General features: G+C 39.2%; 2 pseudogenes and 3 gene segments (V, D, J or C); 3 read left to right on the forward strand and 2 right to left on the reverse strand.

Annotated features, from left to right (window-relative positions):
* Nucleotides 1-111: 111 nt before the first annotated feature.
* Nucleotides 112-590, forward strand: LOC148097190 (putative non-functional immunoglobulin kappa variable 6D-41 pseudogene; annotated as a pseudogene).
* A 1,936-nt stretch (nucleotides 591-2,526) lies between these two features.
* Nucleotides 2,527-3,203, reverse strand: LOC118454771 (Ig lambda-1 chain C region-like). The segment is given in 2 exon segments: nucleotides 2,527-2,846; nucleotides 3,197-3,203. Coding segments are annotated over 2 exon segments (327 nt in total).
* Nucleotides 3,204-9,927: 6,724 nt separating this feature from the next.
* On the forward strand, nucleotides 9,928-10,381 carry LOC118454775 (Ig kappa chain V region 120-like). The segment is given in 2 exon segments: nucleotides 9,928-9,982; nucleotides 10,074-10,381. Coding segments are annotated over 2 exon segments (363 nt in total).
* A 1,057-nt stretch (nucleotides 10,382-11,438) lies between these two features.
* Nucleotides 11,439-13,410, reverse strand: LOC102777868 (Ig lambda-3 chain C region pseudogene; annotated as a pseudogene). The gene is made up of 3 exons (XR_015716983.1): nucleotides 13,374-13,410; nucleotides 12,680-12,796; nucleotides 11,439-12,056 (listed from the first exon to the last, which is right to left on the reverse strand). The product of XR_015716983.1 is annotated as an Ig lambda-3 chain C region pseudogene (transcript).
* LOC102791540 (putative non-functional immunoglobulin kappa variable 6D-41) lies at nucleotides 13,379-13,926 on the forward strand. The segment is given in 2 exon segments: nucleotides 13,379-13,460; nucleotides 13,553-13,926. Coding segments are annotated over 2 exon segments (387 nt in total).
* Nucleotides 13,927-15,414: the final 1,488 nt, after the last annotated feature.

The following is a 15,414-nucleotide window of genomic DNA, read 5'->3' on the forward strand; positions in this document are numbered from 1 at the left end:
GCTTTGCATCATCAGCTGATCCTCCAGAGAACTGAGAAGGTTTATAGTCCTGTGACTTCAACACTGCAGGACTCATATCTGTCAGTCAACACAGCAGAAAGCACAACCACCATGACTCTCATCACCATCCTCATCTGGACGCTGACCTGCTGCTGTTTTACAGGTTCATTCACTCAGCAACATTTCAAACATGATGTGCTGCTTTTTCTCTCATTGATTTCTGCTGATAAATGAATGATTTGTTTTTGTCTGCAGGATGCAGCGGTCAGGTGACTGTGACTCAACCTCCAGTAGTGACATTTACTCCTGGATCCACTGTCACTCTGACCTGTAGGACCAATCCAGCTGTTCACAGAGATTCTGATGATGATGATTATGTATTCTGGTATCAGCAGAAGTCTGAACAGGCTCCAAAGCTCCTAATAAAATGGGCAAAAACACTTGAGTCAGGAACACCATCTCGATTTAGTGGCAGTGGAAGCAGCTCTGACTTCTCTATGACCATCAGTGGAGTTCAGGCTGAAGATGCAGCAGTTTATTACTGTAAGAGTATCCATGTAATAAACAGTGCTTGGGTGTTCACACAGTGATTTGTAGTCGTACAAAAACCTCCTTCAGTCAGACTGCAGAGACACTGAGCTGTTACAGCAGGAACTGACTGCAGCTGTTGAAGCTGAAGAGACACAGAACGCAGAGCTGAGGAGCACAAAAAAACAAAAACAAAACTCCCCCCATTAATATCATTAATCACTTCATACAGATTCATACGGAGTGTAAAGAATCTAAAGACAACAAATTATTTTATCTTCACATATAATCACCATAAATAAAACATTATGTAATATATAATATAATATAACATTTATTATATCAAATATCACCACGTACAATGGAGTGATATACATTTTTTCTTTTGAATTTCACACTATATTGTTGGACAGATTTGTTTCAAAATAGTTTTCAAAATAACAATCTTTCGGTGTACTGTGTATTTTTGTCAAAAAAAGCAAATAAAGAAACAATAACAAATGTATTTCTTAAAAGAACACAAAAATCATTTTACTCATTTGAAAATCTCATAACTTTCAAAGATTAATGCTCGTGTTCTATCAGCTCAGCGATTTTAACACTAAGATGCCAAAAATTTAACAGAGTTTCAATGATACTGGTATATGGTGATTCTATCACATTTGACCTCTGATCTCACTTTTATGTTTCACATCTGCCTTTCTATCCAACTTAACACCAAAAAACATTATATCTTTACAAAAAGCTTTGTAAAGAGAAACAGAATGAAATTCAAATATACTCTAGTATGATCTTATTATAATAACCTCAAGTTATTTATGTCCAATTATATACAAACAATTAACTTTGTATGCTTTGAATTTAAACAGTAATAATAATAATAATCATAGATAATCATAAATGCTATCCCCTTAATTGTAAATAGTTCCCAGAGAATGAGCTGCCTTCTGCCTCTTGTATTCTTGTTTTGTTTTGTTTTTTGTGTGTCTGACACAAATTGTCCATCCTGATTTCACTCTGACAGTCTCTCTGTGAAGGTTATCAGTCATCCATGTCATCGTAGTCTTAGGAGCTTGGAAAAGGCTGATGATGCAGGAGAATAATGTAGTATGGGAGTGTATAAAGACCTAGTGTTTACACAGAGATAATATCTGTTATATGATAAAAAAAAAAGTACTATTAAGAACTGTAATCAAAGTTAAAGATGTACATAGTCAGAGAGTCAGCCAAGCTCATTCAACTTTTAGGTGCTACAATCTGAAAAGTGTCAAAACAGAAACAGATCAGATGATGGTACAAAGTGGGTCCTATAACAAGGTCATAGCAGTACAAACAGGACACCATGGAACTGCAAGGTTTTACATGTGAGTAGAAGAATAATTGACTGACATCTCCAACGTTAATTGAGTATTACATGTGATGCAGTTCTTTTATTTTGAAGTCAGTTAAAACAAAACAAAAAAATCAACAAATCTTATTGTTAGAAATGAATCTCTTTAGAATAAAATTGTGCTTTAAAATTAAACTTTCTATGCAAATTCTTTCATTAGAATTGAGTAAATTTGCCTGCTTACATATTTTATTCTGATTTCATAATGCCTCAGTGTTTTTTTGTAAACATGTTAAAACATGTGAGCTTTTGTTTTCTAGTCCTTTGTGTCATTTTGTTGTAAACAGAATAATAAAATGTCTGAATACCGTCTTCCTTCTCACGATTGAAGAAAGACAAAAAGGTTTTTATAATACTCTGGATAACTGCAAGCTTTATTGACGCAAACATGAATCATTAATATGACAAGTACAATCACAACCAGCTGCTGAGCTACACATGTCACTCTTTAGCTTGTTGTTCTTGTCAACACTTTACATCAGTGTCGTTCTCTCACACACAAAGCTTTATTTTCTTCTACAAACAAAAACACATATAGATCACAGAGGCAGGTGTCTTTCTCCAGCTCCCCACACACCTGGCTCCTGTCCTGGGCTTCAGTAACTCCTCTAGCCTTCACACCAGCTCCTGCTCAGGGACTGGGACTGTGTGTGGCCATGATGGATGACCTTACAGGAGTAAAGCTCTCCCTTCAACCAGCTTTTCTGGCTCAAGGTCAGGGTGCTGCTGCTGCTGTAGCGATCACTCTTCTTCTCCTCTGAGCTGGTCAGGACCCCTTCTGTCACCTCTCTGCCGTCCACCTCCCATCTCACCTCGGCTCCCTCTGAAGAGTAGCCGGTCAACAGGCAGGCCAGTGTGGTCGTGCACCCAGAGAGATCCTCAGGGGAGGGTTGAAGCAGAGAGACTGAGGGTCTGACCATGGGGCCAGCTGGAAGGGAGAGCAGGAACACACAAGGAGCAGATTAACTTCTGCTGTAGGACAGAGAGCTGAACATTACACAGTTATGATACATGACAGAGATTAACAGCATTGTGGAAGAAACGGAAAAATAACAATGACAAGTAATGACAAAGTTGGAATTTTCCCCTATGTCAAATATCTTTTTTTTTCTGAAATGAACTATTTTCCCCAGTAAACTTCACAGTTTAGAAAATATTTATCATAAAAGCGTTTGTGTTCAAATGGGTTTCTTTAAAAGAAAAAATAAAAAAAATTTTTAGGATTGTTTTCATATTTTTGCTTGATTAAAAAAGTAAAATCTACACTTACCAACCAACCTGCCATTTTAATCCAGATGTTAAAAAGAATCATTTTTCTGAAGTATTTTCCAGTGTTTCTTTAGAATCATAATCACGTCATAATAATTTATTTAGTTCTAAAAAATGTTGCTTCTCACATTGCTTTGTTGTTTGTTGAGAGCAGAGAAATGATTTCCATAGAGAAGAGGCTTTGCATCATCAGCTGATCCTCCAGAGAACTGAGAAGGTTTATAGTCCTGTGACTTCAACACTGCAGGACTCACATCTGTCAGTCAACACAGCAGAAAGCACAACCACCATGACTCTCATCACCATCCTCATCTGGACGCTGACCTGCTGCTGTTTTACAGGTTCATTCACTCAGCAACATTTCAAACATGATGTGCTGCTTTTTCTCTCATTGATTTCTGCTGATAAATGAATGATTTGTTTTTGTCTGCAGGATGCAGCGGTCAGGTGACTGTGACTCAACCTCCAGTAGTGACATTTACTCCTGGATCCACTGTCACTCTGACCTGTAGGACCAACCCAGTACCATATGCCAACTGTGGTTATAGTCGTCCCTGTATGGCCTGGTATCAGCAGAAATCTGGACAGACACCAAAACTTCTAATAAAGCAAGTGAGCATAAGTCATTCAGGAACACCATCTCGATTTAGTGGCAGTGGAAGCAGCTCTGACTTCTCTATGACCATCAGTGGAGCTCAGGCTGAAGATGCAGCAGTTTACTACTGTCAGAGTTTACATGAAATAAACAGTGCTTGGGTGTTCACACAGTGATTTGTAGTCGTACAAAAACCTCCCTCAGTCAGACTGCAGAGACACTGAGCTGTTACAGCAGGAACTGACTGCAGCTGCTGAAGAGGAAGAAACTGTGACACAGACCACTGAACACAGTAACTTCACCAAGCACTAAATACTCATCTACACTTCTTTGGGGGAATTTTGAAATAAGGATTTATTTTTAAACATCTGATTCGACCAACTCACAACTTTCTTGTTTCTTTTTTACATTCCCCTAATAGCCACATTGCGTTAAGACTTTGTTGTTTGTTTGTGTACTTTTTTAAGCTTTATATTCCCAATATCGTCCCACGAAGATCATTTAAGCTTGATCGAAGCTTTAACTTGTTGTTGTCAACACTTTTTAGCAGTGATCTCTCTCACACAAAGTTTTCTTCAAAAATCATATTGATCAGAACAGCAGGTGTGTTCCTTTTGCTTTTCCCACTGTGAGTTCATGCCCAGCCTCTCTGATCTTTGCATTAGCACAGATCTACTTTCAACCAATTCTCTTGGCTAAGCCTCGGAGTGTCAGTACAAAACCTAAAGTACCAAATGGAAAGCTGTGGTTATCGCAATAAGCTCATGTTGACTATCGTGGGTGTCAGTCTGTCATATGTAAGGAATCATGATCTCGTCATCAGATCATGATGAGATTAGACTTAATAACCTTTCCTGGCACTGAACACCAGGTTCCTTCTTTATTTTTTTTGGGTTATGTCATGTGGATAAAACATGTGCATTTGACAAAACGAAAAAAGAAGTTTAATAGATCAAAGGAGCTTGCAAAGAAAAGCGTCTGGACTTCTTTAAGTTACTGGTTCACCTGAAAGACAAAAAGCCAAAATACAGACTTAACAATGTGGTGTATGCTGTACAGTGCAGCGAGGAATGCCCAGACCTCTACATTGGAGAGACCAAACAGCCACTTCACAAGCGCATGGCACAACACAGACGAGCCACCTCCACAGGACAAGACTCAGCTGTCCATCTGCATCTTAAGGATAAAGGACACTCTTTCGAGGATGCCAATGTTCACATTTTGGACAGAGAGGACAGATGGTTTGAAAGAGGAGTGAAAGAAGCCATCTATGTCCACTGTGAGCGACCATCTTTGAACAGAGGCGGTGGTTTACGACACCAACTCTCTGCCATCTATAATCCAGTTTTGAGATCCCTTCCCAGACGCCTTAACGCCCACTCACATCCTGGGCCATCTGACCTCAGGAATTCGCATGATAAGGTGGGGCCAGGTTTCACAATGAACTCACCCGAAACTCTGGCTGATTGGGACCCACACCCAGTTTCACACCTTGGCTCAGGCGATTAGAGGATCATCAGGGGGTCCTTTTGTCCCTCTGTGGGGGGACACTCCCACTAGGTTTATATCTGGGACTCTCCACCATTTGACCTTAGAACTGAAGGAGCTTCTCGGATGAGAGGTGAAACGTCTTCAAGTAACTTAAAGAAGTCCAGACGCTTTTCTTTGCAAGCTCCTTTGACTACGATGACCTGGATGACTGAGAACTTTCACAGACAAGTTTAATAGATCATAACAAGTTATGGTAGTATGTTTTGCCAGCACACCAAAGCCATGTTCCTGTTTTTTTTCTAAGAAAAAAAAAACTTAATTGATTTTAAGCAGATGAAAACACTGTAATGTCACTTTTTTTCTTTTCCATATATATGTTGTTGTTTTTTTTTTCATTTAGTGTGACTGCATTTGCAGCCATCACACACAGAAAGACATTATTTACTTGCTATGCAAAAGGACTGTAAGAACTTCTGTATTTACACCGATCAGGCATATCATTATAACCAATGACAGGGAAAGTGAATAACACTGATTATCTCTTCTTCTTATCTTACCTCACAGTTTGTTGTGTGTGTGGCTGCATAGCCACAGACCAGTCAGGGTGCCCACCACTAAAAGCGCCAACAATGGGCATGCAAATGTTGTCTGAGAAATCACATGTTCTTTTAAATGACGTGTGTGTGCATTGCTTAACTGGAGAACGCCAGGCACCAGGATGCACTATAGGAGGAAGTGTGATCTTTTTGGGAAACCTTGGGTCCTGCCATCCATGTGGATTCTACTTTGGCACTTACCTCCTACCTGAGCATTGTTCCAGACTTTTCATAGAAATGATATTCCCTATTCGCTGTGGCCTCTTTCAGCAGGATAATGTGTTCTCCTGCAAAGCAAAAATGGTTCAGAAATGGTTTGAGGAGCACAACAATGAGTTTGCAGTCTTGACTTCGTCTCCAAATTCTCCACATTTCAATCCCAACAAAACATGTGTGAAATGTGCTGGAAAAACATGGATCACATGGATCACATGGATCACAATCCATGGATGCCCCACCTTACAACTTACAGGAATTGAATGATACAGCAGGACACTTTCAGAGATCTAATGGAGTCCATGTCTCAACTGTTCAGGGCAGTTTTACCAGCAAAAAATGGGACCAACCAATATCAGGAAGGTTTTTTGCCTGATTGATGTAGTCCTGCTGAAGACAATTCCAGGTCTGTATTAAAGGGCAGAAAGAATAAGTCTGAGTTACAGCAGGATGATTATGTTAGTTTAAATGAATCAACACCCCCAAGAATCCTCGAAGGGGGCAGTGTGGCAGCAATTTTCCATACCAGCTTATTAACCAATCACAGACCAAGACTGAGTTTTAATTCATTTCAAAGCCTGATGCTTAAACATGTTCACCTGGGCTGGAAAACCCCCCAAAAACAGTCCTATTTGTTCACATCTATCATCCACCTGGGCCTTACACAGAGTTTCTGTCTGATTTCTCAGACTTTTTATTTGATTTAGTGCTCAGCTCAGATAAAATAATTATTGTGCATGATTTTAACATCCATGTAGAAGCTAAAAATGACAAACTCAACAAGGCATTTAATCTGTCATTAGACTCAATTGGCTTCTCTCAAAATGTAAAAGAACCCACCCACCACTTTAATCACACTCTAGATCTTGTTTTAACATATGGCATAGAAACTGAACATTTAACAGAGTATCCTGAAAACCTTATGTTGTCTAATCCTTTTCTAAGTACAATAATTGATTACACAGCAGTGGAGAGTAGACTTTATCCCAGTAGATGTTTTTCTGAAAGTGCTGTAACTAAATTTAAGAATATAATTCACTCAATGGACCAACCGAGCTGTTTACAGATGGTCTGATGGTGATGAGGGTATGTACTGGTATCAACAGAAGTCTGGACAGACTCCAAAGCTCCTAATAAGATATGCGAAAAAGATTGAGGCAGGAAAGCCATCTCGATTTAGTGGCAGTGGAAGCAGCTCTGACTTCTCTATGACCATCAGTGGAGTTCAGACTGAAGATGCAGCAGTTTACTACTGTCAGAGTTTCCATGAAATAAACAGTGCTTATGTGTTCACACAGTGATTTGTAGTCGTACAAAAACCTCCCTCAGTCAGACTGCAGAGACACTGAGCTGTTACAGCAGGAACTGACTGCAGCTGCTGAAGAGGAAGAAACTCTGACTCAGACCACTGAACACAGTAACGTCACCAAGCACTAAATACTCATCTACACTTCTTTGGGGGAATTCTGAAATATTCACTCACTGTTATCATCTTCAATGCCCTGTACCAACACAGAGCAGAGCAGCTATCTGAACGCTGATCCAACAGAGGTTGATCATCTTGTTAATAATTTTGCTTCCTCACTAAGTATGACTGGTTACTGTAGCTCATGTGAAAAAGAGATCCTCAAATCAAAAGTACTTGACTCTGTGGCTCTGTGACTCCCTGTTGTAACTCTCAAACACGCACCTTAAAGCAGATAACTTATAAGCTGGAGACAAAATGGCGTATAACAAAGTTAGAAGATCATCATTTAGCTTTAGTTTGCTGCATTATAAGAAAGCCCTCTGTAAAGCTAGAACTTCTTTCTATTCATCACTGATGAAAGAAAATAAGAACAACCCAAGGTTTCTCTTCAGCACTGTAGCCATGCTGACAAAAAGTCAGAGCGCTGTTGACTCAACCGTTCCTTTAATGTTAACTAGAAATGACTTCATGAACTTCTTCACAAATAAAATTTGAACCATTAGAGAAAAAAAATACTCATAATCGTCTCACAGATGTAACATTATCTACAGCTACTTTCAGTACCATTGATATTCATTTAGAGTCATTTTCTCCAGTTGGTATTCCTGAGTTAACTTCAGTACTTGCTTCCTCAAACCATCAACATGTCTTTTAGACCCCATTCCAACAAGACTGCGCAAAGAAGTCCTGCCATTAATTAATGCTTCAATCTTAAACATGATCAACGTGTCTCTAGTAATCGGCTATGTACCACAGGGCTTCAAGCTGGCAGTAGTTAAACAGTTACTTAAAAAGCCTTCTCTTGACCCAGCAGTCTTAGCTAATGAGTCTTAGCTTTCTTTCATATCAAAAATCCTTGAAAGAGTAGTTGTCAAACAGCTAACAGATCATCTGCAGAGGAATGGCTTATTTGAAGAGTTTCAGTCATGTTTCAGAGCTCATCACAGCACAGAAACAGAATCTTCTTATGGCCTCCAGTGTTGGGGAGTAATGGAATACATGTACCGGCGACGAAGAACAGAAGTAACCATGCACTAAATATACACACAAAAGTAACAAGAAACACAGAGGAGGGAGACACAGCTGAACCTAATTAGACAAGACAACAGTGAAGCAAACCCAAAACACTGAACACTGGACGTGGGTGTTTTAAAAGAGGTAAAAGAGGAAATACAAGACAGAAAGCCACAATTCCCAGAATAAAACTTAAAACAAAAACAGAAAACACTGGGTCGCAGTGTAACTGCTGAAGCTCTACTCTCAGCAGTGGTCAGGGTCAAATGATGTTACCAGTAACTCTGATTATAATGTTTGGCTTTCTGAGTCAGGGTGAGAGTTATTTTATTTGTTTGTTTTTAATTCTGTTTGTGCTGTTCATGTTTCTCTGATTTAACCTGATACATTTTCTGTTTTTTCCTCAAGATTCACATCATTTTAGTTCTCATTTCAAAGTAATTTGCCAACAGTTTTCTAACTCTGTTAAGCCAAGCCTGTCAGGGACTGTGACCATCAGCACCAGAGGGAGTTGCTGGACTTAGTTAGTACCTTTAGAAACCTGGACAGCCTCCCAAACTCAGGAACTCCATCTTGACTCCAAGGCAGAAGATCTGGTTCTCAGTACACTTTATCCATCAGTGATATTCAGGCAGTAGATGCTGGAGATTATTACTGTGTGGGTTACCATGGTAGTGAAGTGTTTACACAATGATTCATGGCTGCATAAAAAATTTTTTCACTTTGGCTGAAGGCTGCAGGTGTAGAGTGTTCAACTGCAATGAGAATAACTAGTCCACTTAAACACAACACAAGTGTACCCCCCACCCCCAACCTACAGACTTCATTTCAGCAACAGTGAAAGCTTTACAAAGCTAAACGGGATAATAAGTGAACAATCAGCAATTTCCCATCGGCTCAAAAGTATTTTTCATTAAGGCCATTGCAACTTCAGTTTAATAAATAACCACTGATGAACACTGATCCTGCTGTTTGTTAGAAAAATGACAAACATCCCTGATCTTTTGTTACTGAAAAAATTGAAAAATATCTAAACAGTGTGAAGCTCTCTAAGCATATCTATTGATTCTGATCCTGTAATAAACTACTGAGATGATGATCACTAATCAGTGCTGACAGATTATTTCACTTTGCATCTAACAATCCGCCCAAACCCCCCACCCCCTCCAGCTATCTCTCTCTCTTTCTCTCTCTCTCTCTCTCTCTCTCTCTCTCACACACACACACACACACACACACACAGGTATTTGCTTGTAGGTTCTGTTTTGAATGCTTGCTGCGCTTCACTGATCCTAAACCAGTTTAAGAAGAACCAGCGAGAAACATCTGTGCAGAGTCTCTGACAGTGAGATTTTTCATAATGATGATGATGTTACTGACTCCACTGCTGATCACAATCATGCTCAGACTTCAAGGTGATGAGTGATGTGGTTCTGTGTATTCTCTGTTATGTTGTACTTTACAGCACACTGTCATTCTAACAAAGTAACATATTTTAATTTCCAGGATCAGATGCCAGTTCATCTGTGACTCAGTCTCCTGTGTTTAAAGCTGCTGCTTTGGGGCAGACGGTCTCTCTGAGCTGTACAGCCAGTCAAGGAGTTGATGATGATCTCAGCTGGTATCTACAGAAACCTGGACAGCCTCCCAAACTGCTGTTTTACAAAATCAGCAGCCGTGAATCTGATACTCCGAGTCATTTCAGCAGCAGTGGATCTGAGCCTGAGTTCACTCTCACAATCAATGGAGTTCAGGCTGCAGATGCAGGAGATTACTACTGTATGGGAGCATATGTAGGACAGTGCACACAGTGATACAGAGTCGTACAAAAACCTCCCTCAGTTACTATTTGCAGTGTTGCAGCTGTGAGCTTCTGATACAGACTCTGACATGCATCACTGGTTCACTGAGTCCACTTTCAGAGGTGGAAACTAAAATATGTATTCATTCCTGATCACATCATTAAGAAGATTTTAAATTAAGTAACACTGTTTAGAATCTGCAACATATTATCCTTATTTCACTACATTTTGTATTACTTCTAATTTGCTGTGCATAAGAAGGTGATATAAAAAAATATTTTTGTTTATACAGTACATTTAAATCACAAAGTTATAAGGTGCTTGACATTTTAAATAAAATCAAGTTATATGAAATAAGTTTTCATATCACAACATACCACAGATAAATACATATTTAAATGCAACTAACTGGTGACAACAAAGGTCAAAATTAAACAGCCACATGATCAGGATACCTAAGAAAATGCAGAAAATGTATTTGCTACAGCCTCAAAAGACTGACTGCAATAATATGCTGGTAGCAGTGGTGCTGCATAAACATCAGCCTGGCGATAAAAGGCTTTAAATTTGATTAATAACATTTTAATATTAATTCCAAAGTTTGCCAGAAGGCCACAAAGGGAGGCAGAAGAAGATGTGGTGTTTTATGATGATATTTTCAGTTAGATTTTTGCAGTATTAATTACTTGAGAAAACAAGGCTGGATGGGCTTAGAGGCTCAAAATTCAAGTCTAAGTAAAAAAAAAAACATGCACAGAAAATACATCAAGTAATCAAATAGTGAACCCAGTATCTGTGCACAGTTTTTAGCTTAAATAAAAATCATCTACTTTGATTTGAATTGAACAATGATTGTATTTCATGCACGAAAATGTTGTTTTACCAGTTTCCTAACACAATTTTGTAATCAGGTGTTAAAGTTGTATTTGAGAGGTGGGAAGTTCAGCTGTAGTGGGGCAGCAGAGACTCAGCTTCATTTTGCAATATATGAGACAATGTTCCATTCGCCATGATGGCTATTTTCCAACTCCTCACAAGTATAAAGCTGGCTTTTGTTTGGTATCTTTATCTTTTGTTTCAAAGGTTAACAGCAACCGCCGACTTTGCACACAAATAAGCTTTTAAAAGCTTCTCCCCGAGAACAAAACAAAAGTGATTTTTCTTAAGCTGTGATTTTATTTTGTGATTTTTACTTTTTTTTACACCATGTTTTTAAAGTCAACATGGATAATATTAGCTGATAAACTTAGCATGCACATCAATAGAGTACATCAATGTTTGCAGAAATATCGCGACAGCAGAAACATGTAGCTTCATCAAACTATAAAACACATCATATGCAGACAGGAAGTGTTGCTGAAGCTCTACTGTGAGCAGTTGTCAGGGTCCAGGGTTTGAGTGACGGGGCTCTGTCCACTCAGACTGGCCTCACAGGTCACTGAGCCCACCTTCCTCCACTGGTCTGCAGAGAGGCTCAGGGTGCTGCTCCAGCTGTAGCGGCCATCTGTTCTCAAGACCTCCAGGCTGGTTGAAACCCCTGAGGATGTGCTGGTGCTCCCCACCTTCCAGCCCAAATTCCAGTTTGACGGAAAGCCCCCGGTGGCCAAACACACCACAGTGGCACTACTCTGTTTGTCTTCCTCTTTGGATGGAGGGAGGACAGTGAGGGTGGGCCTCACCACACCCGCTGGAGGAGAAAAGGTTGAAGATAATCGAGAAAAGAGATACAAATGTACAAACATCTGAATAAATATATTGTCAGTGATTATTGATCAAATCATTTTTTTATCATGTAGTTAATAACTTGAAATTGTGATAATTTTCATATTTGAAACTGACAAAGCTAAAGCATTCATGAGAATACAGTTAAAACTTCACATCTGTTTCTTTCACTTCCTTTAAACTTAATTTCAAATTGATCAACCATGAATAAAAACTTGATGTAAATATACTTAGTAAAAAAAAATTAAGTCGACAAAACATAATTCAATATTTGTTTCTATTTTAAATAAGTAAAAATACATTTTAATTTAAAGTGAGCTAAAACTTCACTATCTCAGATTTTAATATTTTAACCGGATAATATTTAAAGAAGCAAAAAACAACCAAAAGGAACATTAAAAATTGTTTTCTGTAAATTTAGTTCTTTAAAAGACTAAATGAATATTGATTGAAGAAAAGTTTATTCTAAAATTATGACATTGAGTTAATAATAATCATTGAATTTGATCACAGTTCTGTTTAATAGATTTAAAAAATATGCTTAATAAATACTACATTTTATAAAAATGACAAATTTCTGGTACTTACAGCCAACGATGAGTTTGGTTCCTCCGCCAAACGTGTACCACAGTGATACAAACTCATTAAGTGGCCGTACAAAAACCTCCTGCACTCTGAACAAACCTCTAACCACTGAAAATGAAACTTTTTGTCATGTAAAACATCACAGTACAACTGATTACATGTAGAAAATGATTTAACTAAAGTGACTTAAAATAATTTAATGAATTCAAATCATAATTATCATAATTGTATTTTTTACTAAGAACTGAAAGACAAAACTTAATTTTCACATAAACCTATAGCTATTTTTTTTTTAAAAAAAAACAAAACACACAAAACTGCTTAAAACAGCAAACAGAAAAACACTTTAAAAATCATGAATTCAGAAATTATGACAATATAATTTAAAAAAAGCTATACAGGTATATTGTATTTGTTGAAACCAAAATCAAAAAGTAAACATACAAACCAGAGTGCCATTTTAATCCAGGTGGTAAAAATACGTAAATATGTTTCCAATATATTTTCCTCTATTACATAAAATTATTAATGGTATTAATTCAAACAATTTTTCTTCTGATTCTGTGCCCCACATTGCCCTCAGTGTGTTGAGAGCAGAGAAATCATTTCCATAGAGACGAGGCTTTGCATCATCAGCTGATCCTCCAGAGAACTGAGAAGGTTTATAGTCCTGTGACTTCAACACTGCAGGACTCACATCTGTCAGTCAACACAGCAGAAAGCACAACCACCATGACTCTCATCACCATCCTCATCTGGACGCTGACCTGCTGCTGTTTTACAGGTTCATTCACTCAGCAACATTTCAAACATGATGTGCTGCTTTTTCTCTCATTGATTTCTGCTGATAAATGAATGATTTGTTTTTGTCTGCAGGATGCAGCGGTCAGGTGACTGTGACTCAACCTCCAGTAGTGACATTTACTCCTGGATCCACTGTCACTCTGACCTGTAGGACCAGCCAAGCTGTTTACAGATGGTATGATGGTGATGAGGGTATGTACTGGTATCAACAGAACTCTGGACAGACTCCAAAGCTCCTGATAAGATATGCAAAAAAGCTTGAGTCAGGAACACCAACTCGATTTAGTGGCAGTGGAAGCAGCTCTGACTTCTCTATGACCATCAGTGGAGTTCAGGCTGAAGATGCAGCAGTTTACTACTGTCAGAGTTTCCATGAAATAAACAGTGCTTATGTGTTCACACAGTGATTTGTAGTCGTACAAAAACCTCCCTCAGTCAGACTGCAGAGACACTGAGCTGTTACAGCAGGAACTGACTGCAGCTGTTTTAATAGAAGAAACTGTGACACAGACGAGTGAACGCAGAGCTGACAGTAACCTCATCAAGTACTAAATACAGAAATTAATTCAAATACTTCATGTCTATTGGGGGCTTTTAGAAGTAAGGATTTAAAAAATTAGCAGCACGGTGGCACGGTGGTTAGCACTGTTGCCGCACAGCAAGAAGGTCCTGAGTTCAATTCCAACATCAGGCCAGGGTCTTTCTGTGTGGAGTTTGCATGTTCTCCCCATGTTTGTGTGGGTTCCCTCCGGGTACTCCGGCTTCCTCCCACCGTCCAAAGACATGCAGCTTGTGGGGATAGGTTAATTGGAAAATCCAAATTGCCATTAGGTGTGAATGTGAGCGTGAATGGTTGTGTGTTGGCCCTGCGACAGACTGGCGACCTGTCCAGGGTGTACCCCGCCTCTCGCCCTATGACAGCTGGGATAGGCTCCAGCGCCCCCCGCGACCCTGAAAAGGAGAAGCGGAAGCGAATGGATGGATGGATTTAAAAAATATCTGCTGCAATCAGGTCACTTTCTGTTTATGTTACATTACTTGACCGTATTCACATGAAGAGTTGTTTCTATAAACAGATGAATCATGTTTATATTCATATTCATTTTAAGCTTCTTGATCACGATAAATATCATAAATATAAAACACGTTTTTTTCCTTTATCATTGTCAAACTATTGAATCTACATTTGGAATCTTTTGATTTCAACTAATTTATCTCAAAGACCAAAAATAATGTTACTCATCACTGACTCAACCTCATCGTCAAAAGCTTTATTTGCCGTAATAATTAAACTATTACTAATTATGAACATCCACACCCACCAGTTAAGTTACACATCACTCTGATTGATGTTGATGTTGCCAAAACTGTAGTTTTTTACAGGGGGAGCCCAGAGCCCTGCTGAAGGTGAGAGTAGAGACAAATGAGGACAATCATGGCTCAAGAGTTGGGAGTTTGTCTTGTAATCGGAAGGTTGCCAGTTCGAGCCCCGGTTTGGACAGTCTCAGTCATTGTGTCCTTGGGCAAGACACTTCACCCGTTGCCTACTGGTGGTGCCACTGTCCGGCAGCCTCGCCCAGGGCAGCTGTGGCTACAATGTAGCTTTCCATCACCAGTGTGCAGTGTTGGGACTAACGCGTTATTAAGTAACGCGTTACAGTAACTACGTTACTATTGTGGTAACGAGCACGGTAACTAGTTATTATGCCAAAACCAGGAACGCGTTAGTCGTTACTAGGATTTAGATAGGGTCGTTACTCGTTACTTCGTGTGGTGGCTATCGCGGAGCTTCCACAGATTCTGTAACATTAGCAAGTGGTGGAGGGAAAGGGGACGTAGAAGGAAAAGAGACCCGAGGCGGCCGCCGGTCCAAGTGTGAACTGAACTTCAGGTAAGAAGTTATGACCTGCAGTCTGTCTGGGTCAGATATAAAC

Source organism: Neolamprologus brichardi, chromosome 19, assembly GCF_056152115.1.
Source record: "Neolamprologus brichardi isolate AB-2024 chromosome 19, ASM5615211v1, whole genome shotgun sequence".
NCBI lineage: Eukaryota > Metazoa > Chordata > Actinopteri > Cichliformes > Cichlidae > Neolamprologus > Neolamprologus brichardi.